The sequence below is a fragment of the Corvus moneduloides genome, chromosome 5 (assembly GCF_009650955.1).
Source record: "Corvus moneduloides isolate bCorMon1 chromosome 5, bCorMon1.pri, whole genome shotgun sequence".
NCBI lineage: Eukaryota > Metazoa > Chordata > Aves > Passeriformes > Corvidae > Corvus > Corvus moneduloides.
The window spans coordinates 43713791-43729988 of NC_045480.1; the positions used below are offsets into that span (position 1 = coordinate 43713791).

Sequence of the window (16198 nt, forward strand, 5' to 3'; positions counted from 1 at the left end):
CTAATATGCTGGTTACAGCCTTAAAACTGGGCATGCATGCAGTGCACGCTGGTTTAAGAGGAAGCTGTTTTATAACATTTTTAATTATGAAATTTCTTATGCAACAGAGTTAAAGGGTCATTTATAAACAATCCAATTCCAAAGCTTCCTTAGGCAGTAACTGACCTATGTCATTTCTTGTAGCTTAAGCTTGACTCAGTCCAGTCTCACACCAAACAAGATTTGTGAGCTGGAATACAAGGCATGATGATTCAATGTGCAGTTCATAATATTTCTTTTGCACTCACAAATCAGTGGACTAGTTTACCTATGCCTCCGGTGTCTGGTTTTTTTAAGTTCCTTAGTAGAAGTGAGGCAGCTGTGCTGCTTGCTATGGCAGGAGCATCTCCCAGGCACCATTGGCAGTAGGCAGGCCATGCTGACTCTGGATCTCAGACCATGAAACCAGGTCTTCCACAGCTGATTCTGCAGCCAGCTTCAGTCCCTGGCTGTGGGATAATTTATACAGCTATAAGAAATTTAACTTCAGGCCTCTACCTCTTGTGTGGCATGGACTGCATCCTGAAAGAAGGGAATCCATATTCCTAATCATCGGCTTAAAACCACTGCTCCCTCCCTAAGATTTTGCTAGGAAAATGAAGATGGAGGGATCCTTAGTACTTCCACTTGGGCAAAGCTAACTGAGTAGCATAAGGGAACACTGAGCCTCCCCATTCCTTATTTCTGGTATGGAACTGAGACTTCTGCTCACTTTTCAAAGAAAAAGTAATTTTCCAAAGTCACTTCAGATGAGCAAACAGCCAAACAGACATACTGCATTTCCTACAACAGGAGACTGAGCCAAGAGTCTTCAGCCTTACAAGTGACTATGCCTGCCTGAGTGTGCTTCTACCTTTGAGGGTTTCTAGCAAAAACTGTTCTTTTTTTTTTTTTTTTAAAAGCAAATTTTAAAGACGGTTAACTTTAGTTTTATTACAAAGCTTTTATTAAAAAACAAATGCTCAGCACATTAACTCAAACTGGAATGACAAAAAAAAAATGGTTGACAGTATTTTTGGCAAAGGCTGTGCCTTACTATTTTAAAAAATGGGTACATCAATGCTCATTTCAACAACTGGCATAAAATCCCACTAACAGGCTAACAAAAACAGATACAAATACAGAACAATTGAAGTAATAATTCAAGTGCTGGGCTTTTTACAAGGAGAAGGGGAATGGGTGAGAAGGAGAACTCACTGCAGTCAGATTTGCTGGATGTATTGCTTATGTTTACAGAGTAGATGATGCGAGACTAACATGTCTACTGACCAGCTGACTGTTGTTACATTTATTTAGTTCTATAGGACACTGTATTATATAGACTGAGAGGCCACTATTTGTTACAAATAGTTTAACAGAACAGCCACCTTTTTTCCATACAGATTTTTCCTCTGGCAGAAAAAAAATAAGAAAAAAAAAAAGAAAAACTCATTTTATTTAAAAAGTATTTCAGATTTCTGACACTTGTTTAAAAGCTCATACCTAGTAAAATATACACCAAAGAAATTACAAACTAAAAGTTAAAATATAAAAGCATTCAAGTTTCTTAAAAAAAGCTAAAACCAAAATTGATCCTGTCGCACCATTAAATAAAAAGAAGGTTGAGCGTGTCATCCTGGTCCAGGCAAATTCCGTTCCTTGATGTGCTGTATGGGGCAGCTGTGGTCTACATTATTCTGCTGGCTGAAGCAGGCAGAGACAGCCATGCTACTGTGTTTGCTGACTCAATATGGGCACAGATGAGACGGGGGCTTGAGAGTGCAAGGCAGAGGTGAAGACAAAAGCTGCTCTGCTGACCCAGGAGCTCGTTTGCTCTATTTATATCGGGGCTGGACCTCGTGATAGTGAAGGATTTTGGCAGTGATTGTCTTTATGATTCAGTGTCTCTAGCAGTGACATCAGGGTGAATGACATCCTAGACAGACTCCTTGGGGGTGGTCTGTGTGGATGAAGGACACACCTAGGGTTTAACAAGCTTCCATCTCCAGAAGGGGTCCTGGTGTCGCCGCCTTTGCTTTGCAAGTTGAGAAAGCATTTCTTTTCCCACCTACAGGGAAGAGGGGGGGGAAAGAGAGAGAGAGAGAGAGTATGATAAGGACTATGTGAAGCCTTTTAAAAAAAAAATTCTTCAAAGAAGCTGATGATGGGTCACTGTAACTCTTATGACAACTGTATTAGTGGAATGTGCATTACAATGTCAAAGTTAAATGCAGAATTTATTACTACTTACTTTTGCTTGAAGTTTGCAACTATGTTTGTGGAAAGTACTTTGGATTGTAAAGAGATACCAACTAGAAAGATGGGGTTTTAAGCATCCAGCATATTACAGAAGTACTTCCCTTTTGTAGTGGATTTCAATTATCTACAACATTTGACCCAGATACCATTACAAAACTAGACATCCTCAGGCTTTGGTACTGCAGTGCAGTGGTTGAGGTCAATTAAACCTCTATTTCAGAGCCTCAAGCTCTCCTCCCTGCAGAAATGAAAAAATGCTGCCTTCTGCAAGCGGTTTTGTAGAGGAATGTGGTGGATGAGGCTTGTGTGAACACTGATTCTACCATCCGTCCTCATGACTGGGGAGGATTTGTTCTGCTCTTCAGCAGGGTAGGGAACACCTTCCAGCTGTGTAAGAACCATGGGCCTCATCCCTATCAGTAAAGTTCACTAGGATCTTGGAAGGATTTATGTTCTTAGAGCATGTGAAATAGCCCACAGTACAGGCCTAATAGGAATTGCTCATCCAGAGAGGAACAGTCCTTCCCCACTAGGTTTCTGGGTTACATCAGCTCATTTATGCAATTGCCAACTCAACCATCACCCTCACCCTTCTGATCCAGACAAGTGGGTTATAACAGGGTCTCCACCCAAAATCTCCCTAACGAGTCAGATGTTTTTCAACACATGGACACATGCTCTCCAGTAACTGTTTGGGGATTAATGGTGTCTCAGAAAAATCAACATTAACCTCTAGGTCTCCATGTACCACTCAATTGCTAAACAAATAGAGGGTTCAATGAGCAAAACTTCTGAGAATGATCAAAATTAGCACAAGAATGCAGTTCAGTGGAGAAGGTAAACAAATTTTCACCAGAAGAAACACAAAATGCTTAGTCACATAAAGAAGATACACTGCCAGCACCTTGAGTCACGAGAGGCAAGACAGAACAAGTTTATGAAGAAAACTTATAGATAAACTGCTTAAGCCTGCAAGAGCCACAGGCTGAATTAGTCAGCAAATTTTACATTATGTTAAATTTCAGCAGTATTTAAACCAGGACCATTTATGACTGAGCACCCACCTGGCATCTGCTGCAGCTTCCATGTAAACCATTACAACGCAAAACGTTTCACCCATAGTAGAGGGGCAACTCCTGCGTAAGGAGTTACACTGCCTCATGTAGTCCAGGGTAGAAAGCCTCCAAAACTGATTTTGTACCCTTTGATTTTAATCAACATAAGCTGAGGCCTCAAAGTCGTACTAAACAAGTTGACTCCTTATCAGAGGTCACCCACATGGCTATTGTTATAGTGGAAAGGAAAGCTGAGGGTACTGAAGTTTAGCTGCAGACTAAGTTAGAAAACACAAGCATGAATTTATAGCACACTGTTCTTTATAGCTTAGATTTGATGCAGACTCCCTCCTTGCCCAAATACTGCCATCCCTGATACATAAGAAATAACTTTCACCTGCTGCTGGTAGCCACAAAAGGACATTTAAAGCCACTGAGGCCTCTTAAACAGCATAGCTAAAAGTCCACTGGCAAACCAGCAGTTTCAACAAAGGTGGTCTGTATTGACTAATTCAGTTCCTATTTCCTCATAAAACCAGCCCATGTCCCAACTAAAAAAAGCCTCCTGAGCTTCCTGCCTTTTTCTTTTTTTATTTTTTATAAAGTAGCGCAGTGCTCCGTAACACGTGCGGATCAAAGAGCTACGAAGGGCTCTACCTTTCCAAGGAGCACGAAAGAGAGGCCAAGCAAACAGCAGAGAAACACTGGGGAGAGCACCCTGCAGCTTTATATTTATTTTGTGCCTTTTCATCCCGGATTTTCAAAGGTTTGGTCCAGGTTGCTCTTCCTGGGAAGGTTTTCCTCTCAGTCTTACATGAAAACATTCAGCTTCCTGTTGAGGAATGGCCTTGAGGCGCCAGGCCAGTAGTTCACAGCAGTCTGATACAAGCGCTGTGATTCAGAGCTACTCCCCATTAGCAGCCAGGAATGTCTACTTCACTGAAGGAAATGAAATGCTCTTCTGTTGAGATGGTTCCCTGCCTCCTCCCCCCTTCCCTTACCAGCAAGCTCTCTTTGAAGTCAGGAGGTTAAAATAACGACTGCGGCCTTGCTCTGGCCCTCAGCTTTTTCCAACAGCGGCCATTGCTTCTTTCTCAATCCAGAGGCAGCTTTTGCAGCACCTGCCTCCTTTCCATAGCTCCTAACTGTGCCCAGCTCCTCTAGAGAGGCTGCAGATACCACGGTGATTCTGGAAGGGGACAGGCACAGGGAAGCTCCACGTATTTTTATTTCCGAGCAAATACTGCAGTACAGCAAATTACACAGTAGCTATCCTGAAAACAGCATCTAGAACCCAGCCTTTCCCCAGCTGCACATTAAGGCTACACACTGGAAATTGCTTCTGCTGCTGATAAACCAAATAATACCTAAAAAATACGAGTGATGATGGTGTTGCCTTACAGATATAAAGCAGGTCAAATCAGGATTCTTTTCAAGAAACCACAGGCATGTGCTAAGGAGACTGAAGACTTCCCACATCTAAGGCTTCACTGGGGGGCTGCAGCTGAAGTCTCGCCAGGCGAGGCATGCCCTAGCAAAGCCCAATCCACAAGTGAAGTCGGCACAAATCAAAGACTGCAATTACAGCTCCCTGGCTGTGGTTAGGCTTCAAAGAAAGTGCTGCAAGTCACATTTTACATATGTGAAGTCTTGAGCCTGAGCCACAATAGGAGGCACTGTCTGTGCCATTTGCAGTGTACATCTGACTACAGGAGGAAAGGGGAAAAAGAAAAAGAAAATAACACCTCAAGAAAGAAACAGACATAAGATTCAAGAATAATACAGTGCAAAAAGAAAAGCCTTACTACTGAAGTGATAAAACTGTAATCCAGGAATCACTGCAGTAAAACTAAATTCTCCTAGCAAGCCTGGGCTCAGTGGCTGAGGGGATCACAAGGGGATCCGAAGCCCTCCCCATGCTTTGGAATGAGATGGATTGAAGGGTGAGTCTGCAAAGGTCTTGTGCTCCTCCTCTGGTCTTTTAACTTTTCTAGAACAAGGGAGAGAATTATGCAGTTTCATCTAGGTCATGCTAATCAGAAAAGGTTTTTGAAGAAAGTCAAGAGTGTCCGAGTCAGTACAGGAGTAAGTATGGAGTAAAAGAGACACCTAACCCTTCACAGAAGACAAGGGATATTAAACTTTTTAAATGAGGTACTTTTTTTCTACACCTTTCCCTATCACATTGTTTGGATACAGTTCTAAGAAGAGACAAGACTATATATAACAGACAGTTACACGTATTTTTTATAAAAAAAAAAAAAAGTCCATCTCCAAACCTGTCCTTTAATCCAGTACTTCAAACAACATGGCAAGTTCAGGGACCCAAAAGCTGAAACTGTCATTTTCTTTGTAAGTCCAAAATGAACATGTTCGACTTACTGCCAGCCAGGGTTTATTCAATAGTCCAGAAACCCAGCTATGCAAAACCAGGTCATTATTTATCAGGGTGGTTCATGCTGTTTGTGAAGTCCCTCTATTTTCTCTAATAGCAGAGCTGGAAAGGGTTTCAGGCACAAGCATATAGATGCAGTCTGCTCCTCTTCCTGCCCAGCTGTGCCATGGTTTGTGGGTTTAGCCCAAACCAGATCCTTGAGATGTTCAGGGCAAACACAAACAAACACTCCACAACCCTTGTTGTTTCTAAACAAAAAAAGCACCTCCCAACAAAACCCCAGTCATTTTAGTAATCCGATTTGCTGCAGGGTCCCACAAGCTGTTACAAAACATGGATCGAGAGACCTACGGGAAGCAGGAAAAAGCCCTCTCTGCAAGAGCTGGATACCAGCAGGCAGTAGAGGAAACTTTATAAGCTGCTTTTGTATCCAAAGAAATGACATAAAATTGTACCCTAAAACTGTAACAGATGCTGCCAGGTTGAAACTGTGTCAGTATGAAGTTTTTCTTGGTCTGTCCAACCCCTCCATCACCCTTGCTAGTTTTAACCTTGGTCCACTGCTGGTAACTGAATGGAAACTTCAACAGCAAATTATTCTCTGCTGTTTTAAATGCCCTGAATTAACTGCCCCTAAAAATACCTGTCCATTAATTACAGGTGGAGCCTGGAGTCCTAACTTCTGTCCTCTTAGTTTGACCTCAGCTAGATGCATGAATTGAGCAGCAGGAATATTCTTCCCCCAGCCTTCCCAAGCCAGAGACCTCTTCCAGAGCAAATTAGTTTAAGCACGGAAAACACCCAGGTATTTTAGGGTTCCCATTTAGTGCAGCTAATGGCAATGATGCCAAGCAGGTGTGGCTCTTATCGAAGGCCCCCAGTGTAGGCAGCACAAAACTACAAGCTCTATCACTGAGCTAGAATCTTTTAAATTGTCTTACTGGAAGACCCAAGACATGTTTTTCCTGTTGGGGGTAGGAGGGGAGAGAGGCTCCATGTTTATAATAAAAACCAGATTGCCTCTAGACAGCTGTCTCTAGCAGTTTCTTAAAGAGGAACAGTATACTAAAGGTGAGGAAGAGGGAGGAAGAAATAGGCTTGTCTCCTTTTTGAATCTTTATGGCATATAATAAATATTCAGAAGACTATTTTTTAAATTATTTGTTTTCTAGACTGAGAGCTAGGGGCACTGAAATTGCTACTTCAGTTTTCACCTGCTGTAACAGAGAAGAACATGAGGTGTTGGTAAAGCAGTAAGTGAAAATTCTTTCAGAAGAAAGAAATAACACAGGTACAGTTTTCTTTGTAGATAATTTTTTCTGCCAGAGTTAAACATAGGTTAGAATTTACACTACTTTGAAAGACAATCTCAACAGTTAAATCTTCTGATACATGGAATAATTTAAACAGTTGCTTTCATGAAACCAAAGGCAAGTCAGATATAACCTGAATATCTTCCTGAGCTTCCATCAACTCTTCTACACACAGGCATCCACAGAGCAACACTACAAGCATTAGACATCAGTACACAGAAACCACTTCCACAGCAGATTAGTTTCAGAATTCAAACATACCAACTTCACTTTGATGCAATTAAGTCATCTCATCATAAAATCTCTACTGGTCCAAAATACACAACAGAAAGCCTTTGTACCTCAAAAGACACACATATGGGAAGAAAACCAGCTATTCATCCAAATGTAGTCCCACCGCCTAGTGTGTGCATTTGCCTTTACACCATAGAAACCAATTCTGTGTAGTTATTTTGGCAATAATATTTTACCACGTGCAATTTCAGGTATCCCTGAGATGAAAGATAGATAGAAGGCTCTCATAAACTCCTGAGTTTAATATTAATGAGGGAACACATATCCTATAATGTTTGCAAGGAGGAAGCAACTTCAGAAATTATGCCTCTCTGCTCACTTAAGCCTACATAGTTCTCTTAACCCCTGATCCCACTGTACTGATGCCTGTGGCAAGAACACCAATTCAGAGATGGTCACTGGTACCATTTTCTTCAGCTGCCTCTAACCCTGCTCACACACTACACCCCAGTTCCAATGACGCCTTTGCTGCACAAATGCTTCCAACATTTGCTCCTACCACTGGAAGGAGGAGCTGAAAGCTCATGTCCTGGAAGCTCTGACTAAAGCCCATAATGTCTCACTGACTTGCCAGGCTCATGTTTTAAGTGACCAGACAGTGGTGCTTCAGCTGGCTGTGCTATGGGCTTCCTTACTTGTACAGCTTTCCAATCTGCAAGCTTTCAAAACTGTTTATATGGTACAGTCTTAACAAGCAGGTAAAGAGTCAGAGATTTAAAAGATGACTTGCATAAAAAATTCTTAAAGTAGAGGATTAAGGAACTGACTGGTATGAGAAGGTTTGCTTTATTAGCAGTGACTTTTGCAACATGACAGGCTCTTTGGTTTTGTTCTGTCCTTTTGGTTAGTTTTGTCTACAGGATGGCTAGGTCTGCATTAATGCATATCAGAAGACCTCTTTAATCACAATCTCTAAAATCAGAGGCAAATGGAAGCAAAAGTCAGTGCAAGGGTATGCTAGGGTTTGCTAAGCTTTGACAGAATTGCATTTGAATACAATTCTGTTGAAATTAGAAGACAGATTTCACCCAAGCTTAGTCTCCAGAAACAACTGGGAAAGACTTTGACAGTATCATAAAAACTTGCTTTCTAGCTGGTCAGAAACACAGTATCAAAAACTCATTTTGAAATTTTTCATGTAAATACACTAAAAAAGTGAAAATGCAATATAAACCTGAGAAAAACATTAAAATGCTGAAGTTTTCTTCCAGTTGGAAATGAAATGACATTTCCAAACCTTACATCTTATTTATGAAACAGTTTGTTTCTACAGAGTTTTTCTCATGACCTTAGAATTCTCAGTCTGGTGGTGAGTTTACTAAATCCACCAAAATACACCGTTTTTATCCAGAGAAGAATGGTGCACCAGCAGTCAACTCCCTGTCCCCACCCTATCCCACAGGAAGAGATAGAACAATAGTTGTCCCACTGCTCTCCTTCGTTCTAGCCCAAGCCGCCTGCTGCTAACACCTCAGAAGTGAAACAATTTGGGATTTTTTTAATCACTTGTAAATGTGGTTAAATTCAAACTTCATTAAGCACCTCTAATTTCACAGTTGGTTCTGCAACTTGGGCATCTCCAACAAAACAAACATATACATTCACCTCCTGAATTACCTATTTTTTCCATTTGTCAGTGTCAATTTTAAATATGAAACACTGAAGATCAGCTTCATAGCTGACTATGCTGCACCCATTTTGAAAAAATCCTTAACAATTTTTCTTATTTTTCTAATCCCATATCTGTGCTGATTGTCTAGTTGAAAGTGTTCTGCTGTTCTTTAATTTGTAAAATGTATGCTTTGCTACTACCCTCACTTACCCCTCCCCATGTCCCTTGATTGCACTGAAAATAGCTTTTATCCCCTTCCTTTTTCCTTCCTGCCTTCCTTCCCTCCCTCCTTCTCTCCTTCCTTCTTTCCTGCCTTCCTTCCCTCCCTCCTTCCCGCACTCCTTCTCTCCTTCCTTCTTTCCTGCCTTCCTTCCCTCCCTCCTTCCCGCACTTCACCAGGGACCTCCACCAAGATGGTAAAAAGAAGCAGGGACCTGGGTCTGCTCTGCTGGACCTCTCCCAGCAGGTGTCAGTGCCCCTCTGTACCGGCCACCTGCGTGGGGCCGTGGCTTCTCTTCGGGTTTGCTCTTCTGACCTTCTCCTTTATGTCAGAGAGCCTGAAAGAGAGGAGGGCTTCTGTCTTTCACCCTGGCAAGATCAGGTCAGAATTGAGTTGCGGGAGGGGACGCACAGGATGCCATCCAGAGGGATGTGGGCAGGCTTGAGAGGTGGCCTGTGCAAACCTCATGAAGTTTGACAAGTGCCAGGTCCAGCAACTGGGTCAGGGCAATCCCAAGCACAAATACAGGCTGGGTGGAGAATGGATTGAGAGCAGCCCTGTGGAGAAAGACTTGGGGGTGTTGGTGGATGAGACCCAGCAATGTGCACTCGCAGCCCAGAAAGTCAGTTTCATCCTGGGCTGCATCCAAAGCACCATGGCTGGCAAGGCAAGGGAGGGGATTCTGCCCCTCTGCTCTGCTCTGGTGAGACTCCACCTGGAGTGCTGCATCCAGTGCTGGGGTCCCCAACAGTAAAAGCACATAGACCTGTTGGAGTGGGCCCAAAGGAGGACACAAAGATGCTCAGATGGCTGGAGCAGCTCTCCTCTGCAGACAGAGCTGTCTGAGAGATCTGGCTTGTTCAGCCTGAAGAAAGTTCCAGTGAGACATTATAGCAGTCTTCCAGTTCCTAAAGAGGGCCTACAGGAAAGCTGGGGCATGTAATGATAGGACGAGGGGGAATGGATTTAAACTGACAGAGGATGGGTTTAGATTGGATAGTAAGAAAAAAAATCTTTCATGTGAGGGTGGTGAGGCCCAGAGGAGTTGCCCCATCCCTGAAAGGGTTCAAGGCCAGATTTGATGAGGCTCCAGTGGAAGGTGTCCCTGACCATGTCCCAGGGGTGTTGGAACTAGATGATCTTTAAGGTCCCTTTCAAGACAAGCCATGATCTGTCTGAGGGCATACTCATTTTCTTTGGAAATTTTATGCCTATCTGAAATGAAACAAATATTTCAATCCAGAAAATTTTCTTCTGCTCATTCTGTCCCTCTTGCCTGTGCTGAAGGCCACTATTCATGGGCAAAACAGGGAATAGGGAAGTATGGGTCACACAGGAAACAATTTTTAAAGCAAATCAGGACAAATCTCTGCACCACCATCAGCACACACATTCTCACAGAGACTAACTTCTACGCAAGTTCTCCAGGCTCTGTTTAAAGCTTCTGAGCAGTCAAGAGCTATGGGAATAGCTCATTGTTTCAATTTGGACTAGTCCAGCAACGATTTCAAGAGCACTGGACAAGCCATGTTTGAAAACATGCCTCAGAAAGCAAGGTACCACATCCTCTTTGCATCTCCTTTCTCAGATGTCAACCATGACCACAGTCATCAGATGCTTATTTTCCACCATATTCTGGCTGTGGACTGGTCCACTTTATAGTCTGCTTTCACAGCCTCACTCCACTTTATTTTTAAGTAATAGGGAAAACACAATCTAGTCATAAATTACTACCCAAAAATCACTTCTCTGCTGAAATTTGGCTCTAATTTCCATGTAGGAAGCTTGAAATGTTAAGATAATTCATTGTTCAAAGTTAAATGGTCTTAATATGATCCCTTTAAGTACTTCTGATTGCAAATCAGTATTAGTCAAGTTTTCTTCGTTTTGAAAGCTTTGCTAATGTGGATGCTAATTGTTATGGAATTTTGCAAGGCACAAATATTATTCTTACAGGTTTTCAAATGTCTATTAAGCTTCTCTATCACTCTTTTTAGCCCTTGAAGATATGCCAAAACACAATGTTAAATTATGTTGTTTCCCAATTGGATCCTGCCATATGTCGAATGACGTGCCTTTTACAGTTCTATACAGAGCAAGTTATAAGAAGTTAAGTATTTCCATGCTGCAGAACAATGAGGAAATTTTGTTAGTACCCTTCTATTTCCTTGCTGATTTCAAAATACTCATGAGATGCTAAAAATCACCCTTTTTTTCTTTCTTCCAAAAGTCTAACTGGATAAGAAATTAGAAATCTCCGCTTACAACACAAAATTGCTCCTATTTACAAATCCCCTAGAAGGCTGTGCTTAAAGTAAAAAGAAAACACTCACCTTTCAGAAAGGTGCTCAACAGGTGATCTCTACATTGTTCTTAATCTTAGCTTTCCTCATCTCCCCTTCCCTCCCGGCCTCTCCTCAATTTATTTTTAGCATTATCCGGTCTAATTCCACTCTTGGTTGATTCCAAAAGAAGATAATAAATAAGAGTTATTTCTTCAATAAACCAAAGTTATTTCAAATACTGTGTTGGGCCATGTCAACTGCAAACAAAATCCTTCTTGGGACAGTTCCACAACTCTTGAAAGACATGCTTTGGAGTACCTCAGGATAATACAGCAAAGACTGGTGCATGTGGTCACAGTATTTCTAAAGCATTCTGAAGTGTTTTACAAATTGGCCATTCAGTAGGTTGGAGATCACAGAACTCAGTTAGAAGCAGTGAAGCCTTAAGATGCCTGCTGCTGTATACAATCCTTGGAAAAGGGGCAACTTAATGCAACCACCTTGACTTTACCACTCTAATCATGTCCAAGTCAAAAAGCAGGATTAGAGGTCCACCTTAAAAATCAGTTACTTGCTGAATGTTCGTGGACAAAAAAACCCCAACAAAAACCCCACACCCAAAACTTTCACAGTATCTTAAATCATTTCTGTTTGCATGTCTCTTCCGTTACTTTCCTCTGAACATCCCACCACACAACCCTCCCACCATTTCATCCTTCTCACTTACATCACTGTAATTACAGCCCTAGCTGATCTCCTTTGTGCTGATCTTGAGATTCTTTCTTTGGTCTTGCCACCTACTCATTTCTGATTCTTCTCAGATAACAGAACGCTTGTCTCCTTCCCAGACCTCCCACCCTCCTTCCCCCTCTTCCTTACACCATCCATGCGAGTAAGAAAGCTGTTCCCAAGCTTATTATCTCCATCCAGTAAAGACTTCAACAGCTCTGCTGTGGGCCTGGTAAGATACTATGCTTGTGGGCAAAACATTCTTTGGATTAGGCTTGCAGAGGGCAAGAGTCTTAACCTTCAGAAGTTTACTTTGAAGTGTGGCTGATTTGGGTTCCCTAAATCATTCTGTGCATTTACTTCCAGCAAGAGCACATCTGTACAGCTCCAGTGCAGATCATACACTCGGCCTGAAACACTTATTGAGGCTGGCTTCATGTGCATATATGGAGTCAACAGCACGCTTCTCCTTCCCTGGAAAACATACTACTGTTCACGCACTCTGTGGTATAAATTGCCTCAAGACAGAGAGACAGGTATTGCCAACAGTTTCCACACTGTTGCAAAGCCTGACAGGACATAGAAAGGCAGGAATGTAAAGGTCAAAGGGAGAGAAAACCCCCACATTTAGAACACTCAACCTCTAATACAGAAAATGCAGAGAAACTCCAACAAAAGTAGGTCAGCACAGGCAAGACTGCAAAGCATCCAAGAAACCAAATATTCCCTGTTTTTTAGCTGTCACTTGAACCTTAGTTGTATTCCAATCCCAGTCAACTGCTCTGCATCAATTCAGATAAAATTATGAGTGTTTTGCCTACCGGTACTGTGTTAGCATCAAAGGGAAAAATATTCACAACAATCATGGACCTGGACACCTAAGCTGAAATACCAATTATAAAACTCAAGGTTAAGGCACTTTTTTTTTTTTTTCAGTAGATATAATACTCTAAGTAAAGATGCTTTACAGCTACGTGTTGTATAGGCTACAGAACTCCAACACTGCAATCCACATCCCAAATCAGCATAACTCAGGCATGTTGCAAAGGGCAAGGCTGTCTGCTTGCCTGAAAAACTTCTGCTTATTAGGAAGAAAAAAAGAGCACACATTTTGCCTTTACACTTTACTTCAGCTTTAAAAACAACAAACAAACCACCAAAGTCTTGTCTTAACCAAGATTAGACTAACCAGCATAATGGCATAACTTCAGAAGAGGCTTGAGTCATGCTGACTGCTGACTGACACACTGCACACAGGAAACTGAAGTTGGCTTTCTCTGGCTGAAAGTCCAAGCAGAGCAGAGGGCCAACAGGAGCCTGCTTTGCTGACTATTCTGAGTGCCACAGGGATCCTGTGGCCAAACAAGGCAGAGGAAGAGAGGATAGAGCCCATTTCTGATACAGTGTGTAGGTCATTTTACAAAGTCTTATTTTTTTGCATGATTCCTGGAATTCTTGGGGATCTCCCAAGAGCAATCTGGGTTAATTAGATAGTTTAGAAACAACTATTATTTCAAATTAATGCCATTTCTACTAGAAAATGCATCACACTGAGAGAAAGAGAAGGACCAGCCTTCCAACACAGACACTGAGAAATTAGAATCTCTCTGCGGTAGTGTGCACTCACAAGCTGACTAGATGGTGTTACTACACATGTGTAATCACTAGTCATTCCACCCTCAGTGCAGATAATATGATATAAAGAAAGAAAACACATGCTGGAAATACAACAACCACAAAAAACCCCAACCTGCACCACAAATGAAATACCACTGTACAGTTGTGGGAGAAATTCTTGAAACAACTGAAATACAGTCCCATCTTCTTAGTAGGTGTTTTGTTAGTATACAGGTGAATAAATTGTTTTTAAAAGGTGTACCCAGCCAGGCAGCATCTTGTTGATGTCAGCACATAAAATGTGCTCCAAAGCCAGCCTCTAACCTGCTCTTATGAGCTGTGACAGTCTGGGAGGGCTTGCACTGCTTAATAAACCCATCCCTGGTTCACAGGCAGACTTGCAGCGAGTCAGTGAGGTGTGGTCAATTTGAAAATACTACAGTTAAGCAGTGAAATGGTGAACACCTAATAGATAGCCGGTATAAAAACCATCAGTAATCAAAGTAACATTAGCTTTGGGATATGGTAGTTCTGCAATTTTTGCTAAATTCATATTATTGCATAAAATTTATAAGAAGGCTTATTTTACAATTCAGTTTTATCAGCAGGAAAGCTTTAGAGATGTTCTTACCATGCTTCAGATGTAGGCAGCTGTCATTCTGGGGCCTGTACCTGTAGAAGATTGTTTTCCTTTAACAAATTTCTGTTACAGAGCTTTTGCACATTCCAAATAAGTTTGTTTGCTACAGTCTTACATGGACTTTTTTGTGTGTTTTTTGGTTTTGTTGTTTGGGTTTTTTTATGGTTCTTATACCAGCCATTTTTTCTTGGGGAAAACAGGGTGTTTCTTTATATATATTTTACAGGCAAAGAGAAGACCTCACTGATGCTTTTAGCCAACCTACTAGGCAGCTGTTAGTGTACAAAGAAACGTAAAATACACTGAGAAAAAAAAATACAGTTACTACAAAAGATCTGTGTAAAGTTTCCAGTGTCCAATAATACCACACAGTATTTGAGACATAGTTAAGTCTAAAGATGGTACAACACTGATTGAGGAGAAAAGCAAAGGTAAAACAGGACAGTGATTGCAGCAATGTGTAAGTTCAGCCAAAGATGTTGATGCCATCAGGACTGCTGCTCAGAAAGGTGTAAGGGAAAGGAGGCATGGGTTGTGTGCATGTTCACAAGCTCACATTCCAAATGAAATATCTTAAAACATCCATCAGAAGCAAGTGTTAGACATAAGCTCATAAAAATTAAATAGCGCAAGCTCTGGTTTCTAAAATACACCTGAGGTGAAAGGCAAGTAAGAGGTGCTCATGGCCTACCTGATGCTGATTCCTGCAACTTTTCTCTCTTCCTCTTCTTTTTCTTCCCCTGAAAAACAAGAAATTTTATCATACTATTACATGCACAGAACTTTTTTTTGTCTCTTCCCTCACAGCAAAAGTCATGTGGACACAGAGAAGGCTGTTAGGGAAAAACCCAATTGTTTTCAGTGTAGCTTTTCTATCCCACTTTCAACTGGTTCAATGTTAACAAAGTTTGCTCTGAGCGTCTATGAAGAAATATGCACACCAGCAATACTTATATTTATATCCACATGGAATTACAATTTCTGGGAGTTTTTCAACTAACACTGGCAGCCTCAAGCACCTAGAAGACTTCTCACGCTCAAAAATCTGATGACATGTATGTTGATATCATCATTTATGGCTCTTACAAGAACTCTTCACACATTCAGATACTTACACTGTCATACATGGTAGGAGCTGACAGGGTGTTGAAAGTACCTAGGACAACCATGACTTGTCCCCAGGGTGCAGACCAGCCAAAAAACTGTTCTGATAATGCTCGTACCTGAACAAAAGCCAAGTCTGGCTTTTGTGCCCAGAGAGTGCACTCTGCAATAACCAAACAGCAGAGACTGTACAGCAGAGCACCCTCAGCTGAGGTGCAGGACACGAATGCCTGGCACCTGTCTTTCTGGGAGACCACACTGGCCCCAGCATGCCAACCCACACACTCAGCCTTCTCCCGCACCCCCATCTATGGAAACGGCCACAGCTCCTGCTTCACACAGTCTGTCAGGAAACAAAAGGTCAGCTTAGACCCACAATTTTAAACCTTAATCATCTTGCACCACCCTACCACTGATATTCCTCCATATGACTTGTCTTTTTTGCCCTGTATAGTCAGTGAAAGCTTTTTGTGTGTTTTAAGGAAAAATCATATCCATTTATATTTTAAAGAAGCCTCCAGACAGGCTGTAACAGATGAGTTCTGTCAAAGCCTGGGATGGTTGCTGTGAACAGAGCTGCAGCCTGCTGCCCATCCTCTGGCCCCCCACTCTCATGGCTGGCAGCTGCATGTCCCAGCACAGAGCATGCCACACACA

General features: G+C 41.9%; 1 protein-coding gene across 9 annotated transcripts in view; it reads right to left on the reverse strand.

Annotated features, from left to right (window-relative positions):
• Positions 1-962: 962 nt before the first annotated feature.
• The window catches only part of LEF1 (lymphoid enhancer binding factor 1), a 71581-nt gene continuing 56345 nt past the window's right edge, over positions 963-16198 (reverse strand). For 7 of the 9 annotated variants that reach the window (XM_032108308.1, XM_032108307.1, XM_032108309.1 and 4 more), the window contains 2 exons: positions 15129-15177; positions 963-2086 (listed from right to left, as the gene is read on the reverse strand). In XM_032108308.1, coding sequence (XP_031964199.1) covers positions 2007-2086; positions 15129-15177 — 129 coding nt within the window. In that variant the 3' untranslated portion in view covers positions 963-2006. Of the gene's footprint in view, positions 2087-14428; positions 14470-15128; positions 15178-16198 lie in introns of all 9 variants that reach the window. The other 2 variants (XM_032108313.1, XM_032108311.1) reach the window with 1 other exon arrangement.